General features: G+C 37.7%; 1 protein-coding gene across 3 annotated transcripts in view; it reads right to left on the reverse strand.

Annotated features, from left to right (window-relative positions):
* The window catches only part of SUGT1 (SGT1 assembly cochaperone of MIS12 kinetochore complex), a 43,414-nt gene that overhangs the window by 10,325 nt on the left and 17,981 nt on the right, over positions 1–15,108 (reverse strand). For all 3 annotated transcript variants that reach the window (XM_007468600.1, XM_007468599.1, XM_007468601.1), the window contains exon 11: positions 3,364–3,454. In XM_007468600.1, coding sequence (XP_007468662.1) covers positions 3,364–3,454 — 91 coding nt within the window. The remainder of the gene's footprint in view (positions 1–3,363; positions 3,455–15,108) is intronic.

Genomic DNA, 15,108 nt, shown 5'->3' on the forward strand with positions numbered 1-15,108 from the left:
AGCAGGAGAAAACAATAAAGAATTCCTGAATGTTGAAAAATACTACATGTGATGATCTAGAGTTCTGTGCCCACATCATGCACACATAGAAAGTGATATTTGTAGGGCACACTGGGATAAACAGAGGCTGCTTGCAGCCAGAGAGGAAATGAACCCAGGGACTCAGGCACTGCCCTGAAGACCAAGGGAATCAAGATCTTTGCACACAAATAATTAAAAAGTAACTAAACAGGTTACCTAAGAGCTGTAAGAGCAGTTCTGTCCACTATTCAATGGAAATATAATGTAAGCCACAAATGCAACTCACATACATAATTTAAAAATTTCTAGTAGCCACATTACTAAAAAGAATCAGGTGAAATGTATCCTAATAATATGTTTTATTTAGCCTAATACATGCAAAATAATATCAGGTCAACATGAAATCAATATAAAAATATTAAGATATTTTATATTCTTTTTTTCATACTAAGTCTTCAAAATCTGGTAGGTATTTTACATTTAGAGCACATCTCAATCCAGACTAGTCATATTCCAAGTAGTCAACAGGTACAGGTGGCTTGCAGCTACTACCCTGGACAGTACAGCTATAGAGCTTTAAAAAAAACCTGATTCAAAATTTCCCTATGAGTATATTAGGACACATGAATGCCAGTCTAAACGTCCCTCTTGCACTGCTGCCTAGAGCTCTATATATGCCCTTTCTCAAAATAGTTGAGAAACTAATTGTTCATTCTGCCTTTCCATCCTTTCTTTTCACCTGTAAACCAACTCCCTCCCTGCTCATCTCACCCCCACCCCACAACAAAACAAAGCCACAGCACACCACAGTTTTATTCAGGGCAAGCATACTGTTTTCCAAATTTTATTTATCCTTCCTCTACAAGTAATCTCCTCTATCTTCTGTACATTTTCACTACTAGCCAGGAAAACAAAAACATGCGTGCCATGGTAAATTAAGAACCTAGGAAACATGGGTTTAATTAATCCTAATGCTGATTCGCCAGATGGGAGCACAGTTCTAATCTCCATTTCACAGATAAGAAAGCTGACCCAGATAGGTTAATCAACTTGCCCTTATCTGCAGTCTCCAACTTGTCAAAACTCTGACAAGCATATTAACTCCTTACAAAAATATAACAGGTCAGGAGGAATAGCATCTTGAATCTCCAAGGCACTGAGTTTAGAGAGTTTGTAACTATAACACCAAAAAATCTTTAATCTCAGAAAAACATTAACACCTGTAGAGATGGTAGATGAACTACTGAGAGACAGGTAACCTAACTTCCTTGCTTATTCACTATAATATTGATATCAAATAACTGCAAAGATACTCATGTCAGCAGAGACTTCCCATTGTTAAAAATGCAGCAACAAGCAGTATCACACATGGGGTAGAAGAACCAGAGCCAGACTCTAAAGAGCTGGATTTAGTCCCAGACAATGAAAACTGCTAGGTAGTCTTAGGCAAGTTGCTTAACCTTTCTGAGCCTGTAAAATAGGAAGAACAATACCAGGCTACCTAATATCAGGGCTGCTGTTAGACTTAGGTGATATACTATATTAAAAGTGTTGACATTTCTTTTAAAAAATGCTTTAAGCTATATATAAACCTCAATCCAAAAGTATCTGGGAGTCAGCCCCAAGAAGAGTGCATAACATCTTTACTATACCTTTCACATAAAGTGGGAAGCAGAAGCTTAATAAATAGCTTATATACCAACTTGAAGTATTTCAATTCTTAAAAATTATCTATTGGTGTCAATTCCCTGGCTTTGTTAATCATGCTATAGGTTAGTTATGATATTATCATGCAGGGAAACTGGGTGAAGGGTACATGGGAACTCTATTACTTCTGCAACTTCTATTAGGATCTAAAATCATTTCAAAATAAAATTTAAAAATGATTTGTTGGCTAACTTAGTGTTTTCTACAAAGTGCCACAAGGAAATTGTATTTTCTGTTATAGAAGAGAGCAGTGAAAAATCTAAAAGTAGCTGAAACTTAGAGTTGCCTCTTTTCAGTCATCAAATCAGAACATTATCTCTAATCAAAGGAAATTTCTCTCCATTCATTAATGAGGCCATTGCTATAAAACAGTCTTAGACTGTAGTTCTAAGTGTGTCCTACAGATTAATCATTCCATTAGAAAAATACCTATGTGCCTATTGCCTATGCTCAGAATTGACCACAACATAGTCTGTCCCTTAAAGGGTTAAGCAATCAACCTTAGTTTTCTATTCTACCCCTAAGCCTGCCTTAGGCCTTCATTAGCTGTTTGCCTCCACCTCTTAGAAATATACTGAGGGACTTCCCCTGTGGTGCAATGGTTAAGAATCTGCCTGCCAATGCAGGGGACACAGGTTCGATCTCCAGTCTGGGAAGATCCCAAATGCTGCGGAGCAACTAAGCCCGTGAGCCACAACTACTGAGCCTGCGCTCTAGAGCCCATGAGCCACAACTACTGAAGCCTGTGCTCCACAACAAGAGAGGCCCCCGCAACGAGAAGCCCGTGCACCACAATGAAGAGTGCCCCTGCTCGCCAAAACTGGAGAAAGTCTGCGTGTAGCAATGAAGACCCAACGCAGCCAAAAATAAATAAATAAATTTATTAAAAAAAAAAGAGAGAGAGAAATATACTGAAATGGGGAACTTCTCTGGTGGTCCAGCAATTAAGATTCGGCGCTCCCAATGCTGGGGGCCTGTTTGATCCCTGGTCGGGGAACCAAGATCCCACATGGCACAACTAAGTCTGTGTGCTAAAACTACTGAACCACACAACTAGAGAAGACCGCACACCACAATGAAGACCCAGCACAGCCAAAACATGAGAGAGAGACAGAGAGAGAGAGACAGACAGAGAGACACAGACATACAGACATAGACAGAGAGAGAGAGAAATGGGCTAGATACTTTTCACTGTGAAGCCCTGAAATTCCAGGAAATTAGAGTTGACATAATTAGGAGAAACAGAAAGGAATAAATAAGAGGGGAGAAGAGAAGAGGAGGAAATACATCAGCAGAGTAAACTACTAATTCACGTAAAACATAGAAAGAAAAAATAGGAAAGGCCAACACACAAAAGCAAACAACCCCCAACTGACGTCACAAACTGACATGATAAACAATAAATCCCAATTCCCTCTGGGCTTTTGCTGCCATTTACCTGTATTCTTATGGAGTTTAAGAAGTTAGAACCATCATAAGAAATACTCTGTTTTCATTACAGAGCAACCTCCTTATATTCAATGTATCTTACCTTGGGAACATAAATAATGAAAGTAGAAAGAATACTCATTACTACTTAATTTCAACTATATAACACAATATGAATTTAAAGCTCATCAAGGCCAGAAAACAAACCTGTTATGAACTGTCTGGGGTTAGGCACATCTCCTTGCCCCTCTAGCTTTTCCCATCTCACAGCCTCTGGCTTTTTCATTTTAATTTCAATCTGGAGGAAACACCAAATAAAATCTATTATTCAATGTAAAATACACAAAAACAGTGAAAAAAATGCAATTTCTTTAACTTATCAATGTTTTACAAGAATAGTGTCCTCGAACAGTTTCCTTAAACTATACCAAGTTAAATTCGAAAAACTTGAAACATTTATTTTGTTTCTACTTAAAAGCCACCCTTCAAAAACAATATACATACATACTATAAACTACAATTAAGAGTCTTGAAATCCACATGCTTTTTTCTTCTAAGGCAGTGTTGTCCACCAGGGGTAATTTTGTCCCCTGGGGAAATCTGGCAATGTCTGGAGACACTGTTGGGTCATCACAACTGAGGTGGGAGTGAGGAGTGACTAGGGGTACTACTAAACATCCTACAACATGCAGGGCAATTCCCATGACAAAGAATTATCCAGCCCCAAATGTTAACAGTGCCCACCACTGAGAAACCATGTTCTAAAGGAATTACTATATTTCCATGTACATTAACCTGTTTTAGAGTAGAGAAATTCATTCCATTGTATAAAAATGATACAAGTGAAACTGAGGGCAGTCATCAGTTAGATCCCTTAAACTATAACTTGCTTGATAAATAACATCCTGTAACCTGCCTTTACTGATTAAGCTCACTTTAATTGTTCTTGCAAATTGCATACCCTCCAAGTTTCATGTAACCTGAACAACATATCACAAGACTCCTTTAACCATCCCCTATATAAAACACCTCTGATATATGGGGCATTATAGTAATGGTAACTGTTTTCCAGGAACATGGAGCTACTCTTGCCCAGGTCAAACCTTGACTCAAGACCACTGACCACTCAACTGGGCCGTCTCGAGTATCTCATGGACGACCTTTTGACATCAGAGGGCAAAAATCTTCACCCCCCCCAAATCATGCTAACGCCATTTTCTGAACATGCATTCCATGAAGAAGCATGTAACTCAGATATGCCTACACAGAATACCAATGACCTCACTTCATCATCGTTTCCCACACCTCAGACCACCTTGCTTCTTTATCCCATAAATATCCCAAGCCCCTCACCTCTGGTGAGGCAGAATACAAGATTTGTTCTCCCATCTCCTCATTCGGCTGCCTCAGGAACAAACCCATTCCCTTTTGCAAACCCCGGTGTCCCAGTGTTTGGCTTGCTGTGCACTGGGTAAATGGACCTGGTTTGGTAACACAAGTTATGCTAACATTTTTATATATTTTTTACAGACCATGAGGAGCTTCGGAAGGCTTAAACTAAGGCCATTTACTACAATGAAATGTTAAAAGCATTCTAAAAGCATCTTTAACTCTCTAATCAAGGCTGCTCCCTTAGAATCTACCCTTAACCGTAACATATACTCGCATAGCACTTACCTTATGCTTTACTTATTCAAATAATGCTCTCGCCCTCATTTTTAGCCTAGCAAAAATAAGCATTTACAGTGCTGGTAAACACAGTTATAATTATTATGCAAATAGTTTAAGAATCAAATTAGAATTTTATATTCTAATGCTTTTTCTAGGAAAAGAATTACTACTTTTGTAAGTAGAAAAACACCCAGAAGACAGACTTTACAAAAAGAAAAGCCGACTGTGTCACACTTTGGTTCTTTGACCCCTTTGGGGAAGAGGAATCATTTAAATTAACAATTACTGGTAATCTTTCTACCAACAGCATTTAGGGGGAGAATCCTTAAAATGTGCATTTTAAAATACTTTAACAAAACACTAAAAGAAATCTGCCAATATTTTCAGTCAGATATGAAGTGATGGAATGGAAGGGTATTTTCTTAAGGTGCACAGAAATGTAACAAAAAATGTTTTCATGAGAAAAGCAGGAAACAAATCTCACTAGAAAAGGGGCAAAACAATTAGAATTTTTAATGGAATTTACATGTTTAAATTCTACATAAATAAAATCAAACATTTAAAAGGATCTCCAGAATTCCCTAAAATGAACTATGATTAACTTTTATAAAGTAAAATACTATCAATATTTTCTCATACACAGTATTAAGTGAAAGTACTCTGATTATTTTAAGCTGTCACTGCTGGGATATTTATCAAAAAGGGTCAGAAATCCAACAGCTGGCAATGACACAGAAATAGTTACTGAAAATGACTATTAATATTATACTAAAATTTAAAACTGCATCTTGCTCCTTTAATTTTCAACTCATCCAGAAATGAAGACCTCACAAACAGCGTGTACATCAAAACTATCCTTAACTAACCTCAGCCACGGGGCACCTTATATTCACAGGTGTTCTGAGCTAAGCACCATCTATAAAAAGTCCCTTGTTTCACATGAAGAGCACTCACATCTCTGAAAGCCTCTATAACCTGAATAATTGTGCACTATGAACAAAGAGGCCTTTATAAAGCCAAAGCCCTAAGTCACAACCTGTTTCAACTGAGACATGCTGACCTGAACTTGAAATTATACTTAATCCATTCACTGAAAGAGGGGCACATAATAAACCATTTAAAACAGCTTTTTTAAAAGGTAAAAGGGGGGAGAGACTAATATTCTATGAATTCCTTTTTACACCTACTTCACTTTTAATGCTTATACATGCTTTTAAAAATGATTCTGACAGATACTTCTCAAATTACCACCAGTACAATTTCAGACATTTTTATTGGGACCATTAATCAGCCATTCTATTTTTATTTAAGTCAAAAATAATTTAAAAGCTAACTTAAAACTTTGGTAGTTTATAACCTACTGTATATCACAGAGAACTCTACTCAGTGCTCTGTGGTGACCTAAATGGGAAGGAAATCCAAAAACGAAGGGATATATGAATATGTATAGCTGATTCACTTTGCTGTACAGCAGAAATGAAGACAGCTTTGTAAAGCAACTGTACTCCAATTAAAAAACAAACAAACAAACCTTTGGTAGTTTGCTTGAATGTTGCTCTCATATGCACAGGGAAGGCTTTCAATGTGCCATAATATCCCAAAGCAGTATTCACAAACTACTAATACGAATCCCGCCTCTATTGGGTTGTCAGTTTTCAATAATATGTGTACTACCACCCACTTCTAAGGTCTTCTTTGCAGAGCAGAGAGTTTAATTTTTTCCAATGAATGGAACTTCAGGTTTAAAGAAAAGTCATACTTCTAAAGGGTCATGGCTCTTCCAGACACTACCTTCTTAAAAAGACGTAAGTGACCTCCCACTTACTACTACAAATTGATGGTGAAGGAATCTTTCCCAGAGACTAGAGGGCTGTGCAGTTTACTGGTAAACTTTTTTTTATGGCAAACTTTTGAGAACCATCTGGTTCAAGCCTGCAGTCAACAAATGTTTCCTGATCTCTAGAATGCAGCTTTTCCAGTATTCTCTCACTCAGCTCTTTGCACATTTAATTGCCGTATCAAAACCCTCTGCCCAATATTAGAATAGCTCAGTCTTCCCTGAGGCCAGACTGCACATCTACTGTCTTTATTTTTACACTCAAATCATTTTATAACTGTTTTTTGTTTTCATTTTTGTTTTGCGGTACACGGGCTTCTCACTGCTGTGGCCTCTCCCGCTGCGGAGCACAGGCTCCGGACGCGCAGGCTCAGCAGCCATGTCTCACGGGCCCAGCCACTCTGCGGCATGTGGGACCTTCCCGGACCGGGGCACGAACCCGTGTCCCCTGCATTGGCAGGCGGACTCTCAACCACTGTGCCACCAGGGAAGCCCTATAGTTGTTTTTAATGCAAAAGATGGTAATGAATGACGAGGAACTGAATAAACTTCAAAGTTCTAGAAGCTCAGTTCAAGTATTTATTGAGTACCTACTGTGAGCCAGGCACTATGCTGGTGCGTAAGACCACCACCTCTATTCTTCTTGAAGAAATCAATCAGAAGACACATTCCCATAAACAAAAAATTCCAGCATCCATCATCTGTAGTGACAGACCTAAGTTTTGGGAAATATCTAATTATATGGAAGGAAGTATGCCAAGATGTCATCAGTAATGAGACTGAGTGATTACATTCTCAGCTCACTTATATTTTTCCAAATTTTCTATGATATGCATTTATTGCTTTTACAACCTGAATAAAAACTAAATCATCAGTATTAAATAATAATAGCAGTAATATTTATTGAGCACTTATTACATACCTCATGTACTAAATGCTTCATATATATCATCTCACTTAACAGAAAGTGAGAGGAGAAAACCACCTATATTTTAGAGATGAGAGAGTAACCTGCTGGAAGTGTCTTTTTCTGCTCAAAGTTTTACCTATTTTATTTCCTCAGAAATAAGCAGAGGTTGAGGACAAGTCAAAAACAGTCAGTTGTGTAATTCCAAAAGAGTCACAAATAGGTGCCACTTGCTGGATGTATGACTAATCACACTGAGCCTCAGTTTCGCTTGTAAAATGGGATTAATAGGGTCTGCCTCACTTAGGATTCTTTTGAGGATTAAATAAAACCACGTATGAAAACAATATAGCATTGTGTCTGGCAAGTAACAACTGAATGCTATTATGAATATCTTCATCATTGTTACAATTAGCTGAAAATCTGGGCAAATTATTTTACATCTCTAGGTTCAGTTTCCATACCGGTAAAAAGGTAATAACAATACCTACACCATGCAGTAACTGTGAGGATTACATGGGATAATACACAGCAATCAAAACAGTTACCTACTGTAATTCTCCAAAGGTCAAACAACATGGCATTGGCTAAATAAGCTACAGTAAATGCCTATCATGAAATACTTTGCTGTAAAACATCTAAGGGCATAAAAAAAATACCCATAATGAATAAGTTTAACAAGACAGCTACAGATAGTATAGACAGTAAAATCCTTTTCTTTTGAAAATAAATGTATATATATTAATAGAAAAGGCAGCTCTACAATTTGTGGATATCAACAACTAAAGTTATTTAAAAAAACAAACAACTACAACAACAAAAAAACCCCTATTACCACGACCATATCAAAAAGGCATAACAAAACAATAATCCAAAACCCCACACACATCTGTGTGTTTAAAAAAGCAGTAGTATCCTGCCGGGACACCTCCAACCCCATTATATCATAATTAAGATTCTTCTATGAATATCAAGAAAAGGAATTTTAAAACTTCTCAAATGTTAGTGGGTTAAGAAGGCAGAAGGGGGCTCTTTGTCTCTAAGACACACATTTTTGTTTCCCACAATTTCAGTTAAAAGCCTTCATATTTTATATTGATATAATACAAAAAATTACTTTGACTAAAAATAGGAACACAAGAACATTTCCACAAGGGCAAATTTACTCCAAAGGATTCTGAGAATTCTAATTTTTTCTTACAGGGAGTGAATATTAATCTTTAAAATGAATATTTCACAGCATAGCTGTTACTGAAGTTATAATCCTGTGATTGTGATAAGAGAATATTGTCATGATATTAACAAAATGAAATAAAAGAACCATTACAGTTTCTTAATAAAAAAATGGATTAACAGGCAGATATGTAAGCTGGTATTCAGTAGAACGCAGAAATAACTACCAAAGGTACTAAAAAAATATGAATTCTGACTAAGAAAAACATATTATATATTACACTGTAAAACATTTAATTAAGGGAATTCCCTGGCAGTTCAGTGGTTAGGACTCAGCACTTTCACTGCCAGGGCCCAGGTTCAATCCCTGTCAGGGAATTAAGATCCTGCAAGCTGAGCAGTGTGGCACCACCCCCCCACCAAAAAAAAAATTTAGTTAAGACATGCTATTTCAGTATCTTAAGGATACTACCTCTTCCTCTTTTCATTGCAAATTATATTTCGTTTGAATTAATAACACTCAACCAATGGTTATACATAAATATGCAACATGCATTTTTTTTTTTTTTTTTTTTTTTTTTTGCGGTACGCGGGCCTCTCACTGTTGTGGCCTCTCACGTTGCGGAGCACAGGTTCCGGACGCGCAGGCCCAGTGGCCATGGCTCACGGGCCCAGCCACTCAGCGGCATGTGGGATCCTCCTGGACCGGGGCACGAACTCGTGTCCCCTGCATCGGCAGGCGGACTCTCAACCACTGCACCACCAGGGAAGCCCGCAACATGCATATTTGAAGGTGAGAAAGAAAACAGGATTCTCAAAAGGCAAAGAAATAGCCCTTTTAAACCACAGATTTTACAGAATCTCTAATTTCAGGAATATTTTCCCAAGCAAAATGCACCCTTTTATCCAACCACATAAATGATTCAAGACACCTGCAAATGTATGAAAAGCAAATTACAGTTTTTCCCTTTTAGTGTCATCACTAAACCAGACTCAATAACCCAGAGAAAGATTTTCAGTACCCAGAGAAAGATTTTCAGTATTTTAACACTGTCTCCCTCTGCTGTATCAAAAAGATTCAAAAATTTCATCATTTCCATTAAGATATAATTAAGTACAATTCTTTCCATTTGTTTCCCATAAAACACAGCTTAAAAACTGGTAGTTTAACAAAGTAATATATATTACTTTGGGTTAGGACAATAAAAATAATCATCCTCCCGAATATATCCTACAAATATAAATTCCTTAGTCCAGACAGAAAAACCTATGAAAAGAAGCAACTGCTTTACAGAAGGATAAGTATTTTTCCTGGGCCACACTGAACAATATAGTAACCTGTGAACTTGGGGAAGGCATTTTAAGTCCACGAACCTCAAATTATTTTCACCTGTAAAACTAAGGAAACTACTACACCCTGCCAACTTCATAAGGCCAACATCAGAACCCAATATAAATTCATTCTCTGAACAATTACTGACTGACCACTCACTCACAACAAACAGTGCATAGGGCTAAGGTTGCCAAATTTAGCAAATGAAACACACTTATATTTAAAAATTATTCACTGTTTGCCAGCCCGCCAAGCTCAGATGTCAGATCAGCCATTTCTCAATAGTCACTGATGTGAAGTGCCGGGTGTGAGGCCTCTGCACGAAGCACCCTGTGAACAAGTGAAACTAGAGGAAGCACAAAGGAAAAGAAAAAGAAAGACAAGAACTGTGTCTTGCGAATTCCTCTTGCAAGAACACCATAATCACAACTAACTGCTGAACAATCATCGACAGGAAGACACTGGAACTAACCAAAAAAGATACCCCACACCCAAAGACAAAGGAGAAGATGGAATGAGACGGTAGGAGGGGCACAATCATAATAAAATCAAATCCCATAACTGTTGGGTGGGTGACTCACAAACTGGAGAACAATTATACCACAGAAGTCCACCCACTGGAGTGAAGGGTCTGAGTCCCACGTCAGGCTTCCCAACCTGGGGGTCCAGCAATAGGAAGAGGAATTCCTAGAGAATCAGACTTTGAAGGCTAGTAGGATATGATATCAGGACTTGGACAGGACTGGGGGAAACAGAGACTCCACTCTTGGAGGGAGCATCGGGACCCAGGGGAAGGAACAGTGACCCCAGGGGAGACTGAACCAGACCTACCTGCTAGTATTGCAGGGACTCTGGCAGAGGTGGGGGCAGACGTGGCTCACCACGGGGACAAGGACACTCGCAGCAGAAGTTCTGGGAAGTACTCCTTGGGGAACCCTCCTGGAGTCTGCCATTAGCCCCACCAAAGAGCCAGGTAGGCTCCAGTGCTGGGTCACCTCAGGTCAAACAACCAACAGGGAGGAACCCAGCTCCACCCATCAGCAGACAAGTGGATTAAAGTTTTACTGAGCTCTGCCCACCAAAGTAACACCCAGCTCTACCCACCACCAGCCCCTCCCATCAGGAAGCTTGCACAAGCCTCTTAGATAGCCTCATCCACCACAGGGCAGACAGAAGCAAAAAGAACTACAGTCCTGCAGCCTGTGAAATGAAAACCATAATCAAAGAAATACAGACAAAATAAAAAGGCAGAGGGCTATGTCCCAGATGAAGGAACAAAATAAAACCCCAGAAAAACAACAAAATGAAGTGGAGGTAGGTAACCTTCCAGAAAACGAATTCAGAATAATGATAGTGAAGATGATCCAGGACCTCGGAAAAAGAATGGAGACAAAGATCGAGAAAATGCAAGAAATGTTTAACAAGGACCCCAAAGAGTTAAAGAACAAACACCTAGAAGAATTAAAGAACACACAAACAGAGACGAACAATACAATAACTGAAATGAAAAATACACTAGAAGGAACCAATAGCAGAATAACTGAGGCAGAAGAACGGATAAGTGACCTGGAAGACAGAATGGTGGAATTCACTGCCGCTGAACAGAATAAAGAAAAAAGAATGAAAAGAAATGAAGACAGCCTAAGAGACCTCTGGGACAACATTAAAAACACACTGACATTATAGGGGTCTCAGAAGGAGAAGAGAGAGAGAAAGGACCCAAGAAAATATTTGAAGAGATTATAGTTGAAAACTTCCCTAACATAGGAAAGGAAATAGCCACCCAAGTCCAGGAAGCTCAGAGAGTCCCAGGCAGGATAAACCCAAGGAGAAACAGGCCGAGACATATAGTAGTCAAAATGACAAAAATTAAAGACAAAGAAAAATTATTAAAAGCAACAAGGGAAAAACGACAAATAACATACAAGGGAGCTCCCATAATGTTAACACCTGATTTCTCAGCAGAAAATCTACAAGCCAGAAGGAAGTGGAACAATATATTTAAAGTGATGAAAGGGAAGAACCTACAACCAAGATTACTCTACCCAGAAAGGATCTCATTCAGATTTGACAGAGAAATCAAAAGCTTTACAGACAAGGAGAAGCTAAGAGAATCCAGCACCACCAAACCAGCTCTACAACAAACGCTAAAGGAACTTCTCTAAGTGGGAAACACAAGAGAAGAAAAGAACCTACAAAAACAAACTCAAAACAATTAAAAACATGGTAACAGGAACATACATATCGATAATTAACTTAAATATGAATGGATTAAATGCTCTAACCAAAAGACACAGGCTTGCTGAATGGATACAAACACAAGACCCACATATATGCTGTCTAAAAGAGATCCACTTCAGACCTAGGGATACATACAGACTGAAAGTGAAAGGATGGAAAAAGATATTCCATGCAAACGGAAATCAAAAGAAAGCTGGAGCAGCAATACTCATATCAGATAAAATAGACTTTAAAATAAAGAACGTTACAAGAGACAAGAAAGGACACTACCTAATGATTAAGGGATTAATCCAAAAAGAAGATATAACAATTATAAATATATATGTACCCAACAAAAGAGCAACTCAATACATAAGACAAATGCTAACAGCTATAAAACAGAAAATTGACAGTAAGACAATAATAGTGGGGGACCTTAACACCTCACTTACACCAATGGATAATCCACACAGAAAATTAATAAGCAAACAAAAGCTTTAAGTGACACAACAGACCAGACAGATTTAATTGATGTTTACAGGACATTGTATCCGAGAACAGAAGATTACACTTTCTTCTCAAGTGTGCATGGAACATTCTCCAGGACAGACCACATCCTGGGTCACAAATCAAGCCTCGGTAAATTTAAGAAAACTGAAATCATATCAAGCATCTTTTCTGACCATAACGCGATGAGATTAGAAATCAATTACAGAGAAAAAAAACACAAACACATGGGATGCGGCAAAAGCAATTCTAAGAGGGAAGTTTACAGCAGTACAATCCTACCTCCAGAAACAAGAAGGATTTCAAATAAACAATCTAAACTTACACCTAAAGGAACTAGAGAAAGAAGAACAAACAAAACCCAAAGTTAGTAGAAGCAAAAAATCATAAAGATCAGAGCAGAAATAAATGAAATAGAAAAAAGAAAACAACAGTAAAGATCAATAAAACTAAAAGCTGGTTCTTTGAGGAGATAAACAAAATTGAGAAACTTTTAGCCAGACTCATCAAGAAAAAGAGGGAGAGGACTCAAATCAATAAAAATTAGAAATGAAAAAAAAGTTACAATGGACACCACAGAAATACAAAGCATCATAAGAGATTACACAAGCAACTATGTCAATAAAGGGGACAACTTAGAAGAAATGGACAATTTCTTAGAAAGGTATAACTTTCCAAGACTGAAACAGGAAGAAACAGAAAATATGAACAGACCAATCACAAGTAATGAAATTGAAACCGTGATTAAAAATCTTCCAATAAACAGAAGTCCAGGACCAGATGGCTTCACAGGTGAATTGTATCAAACATTTAGAGAAGAGCTAAAACCCATCCTTCTCACACTCTTCCAAAAAGTTGCAGAGGAAGGAACACTCCCAAACTCATTCTTTGAGTCCACCATCACCCTGATACCAAAACCAGACAGAGATACTACAAAAAAAGAAAATTTCAGACCAGTATCAGTGATAAGTAGAGATGCAACAATCCTCAACAAAATACTAGCAAACAGAATCTAACAACACATTAAAAGGATCATAGACCATGATCAAGTGGGACTTATCCCATGGATGCAAGGATTCTTCAGTATAGGCAAATTAATACACCATATTAACAAACTGAAGAATGAAAACCATATGATCATCTCAATAGATGCAGAAAAAGCTTCTGACAAAATTCAACACCCATTTATGATTAAAAACTCTCCAGAAAGTGGGCATAGAGGGAACCTACCTCAACATAATAAAGGCCATATATGACAAACACACAGCAAATATCATTCTCAATGGTGAAAAACTGAAAGCATTTCCTCTAAGATCAGGAACAAGACAAGGATGTTCCCTCTTGCCACTATTATTCAACATAGTTTTGGAAGTCCTAGCCACGGCAATCAGAGAAGAAAAAGAAATAAAAGAAATACAAATCAGAAAAGAAAAAGTAAAACTGTCACTGTTTGCAAATTACACGATACTATACATAGAGAATCCTAAAGATGCCACCAGAAAACTACTAGAGCTAATCAATGAATTTGGTAAAGTAGCAGGATACAAAATTAATGCACAGAAATCTCTTGCATTCCTATACACTAACAACAAAAGATCAGACAGAAATTAAGGAAACAATCCCATTCGCCATTGCCACAAAATAGAATAAAATACCGAGGAATAAACCTACCTAAGGAGGTAGAAGACCATACTCAGAAACCTTTAAGACACTGATGAAAGAAATCAAAGATGACAAAAACAGATGGAGAGATATACCATGTTCTTGGATTGGAAGAATCAATATTGTGAAAATGACTATACTACCCAAAGCAATCGACAGATTCAATGCAATCTCTATCAAATTACCAATGGCATTTTTTACAGAACTAAAGCAAAAAGTCTTAAAATTTGTATGGAGACACAAAAAACTCCAAATAGCCAAAGCAATCTTGATGGAAAAAAAACAGAGCTGGAGTAATCAGGCTTCCTGACTTCAGACTATACTACAAATCTACAGTAATCAAGACAATATGGTAATGGCACAGAAACAGAAATATAGATCAATGGAACAGGAAAGAAAGCCCAGAGATAAACCCACACACCTATGGTCAACTAATCTATGACAAAGGAGGCAAGGATATACCATGGAGAAAAAGACAGTCTCTTCAATAAGTGGTGCTGGGAAAACTGGACAGCTACATGCACAAGAATGAAATTAGAACATTCCCTAACACCATACACAAAAATAAACTCAAAATGGATTAAAGACCTAAATATAAGACCAGACACTATAAAACTCTTAGAGGAAAACATAAGGAAAACA

Source organism: Lipotes vexillifer, unplaced genomic scaffold (assembly GCF_000442215.2).
Source record: "Lipotes vexillifer unplaced genomic scaffold, Lipotes_vexillifer_v1.1 scaffold479, whole genome shotgun sequence".
Lineage (NCBI taxonomy): Eukaryota > Metazoa > Chordata > Mammalia > Artiodactyla > Lipotidae > Lipotes > Lipotes vexillifer.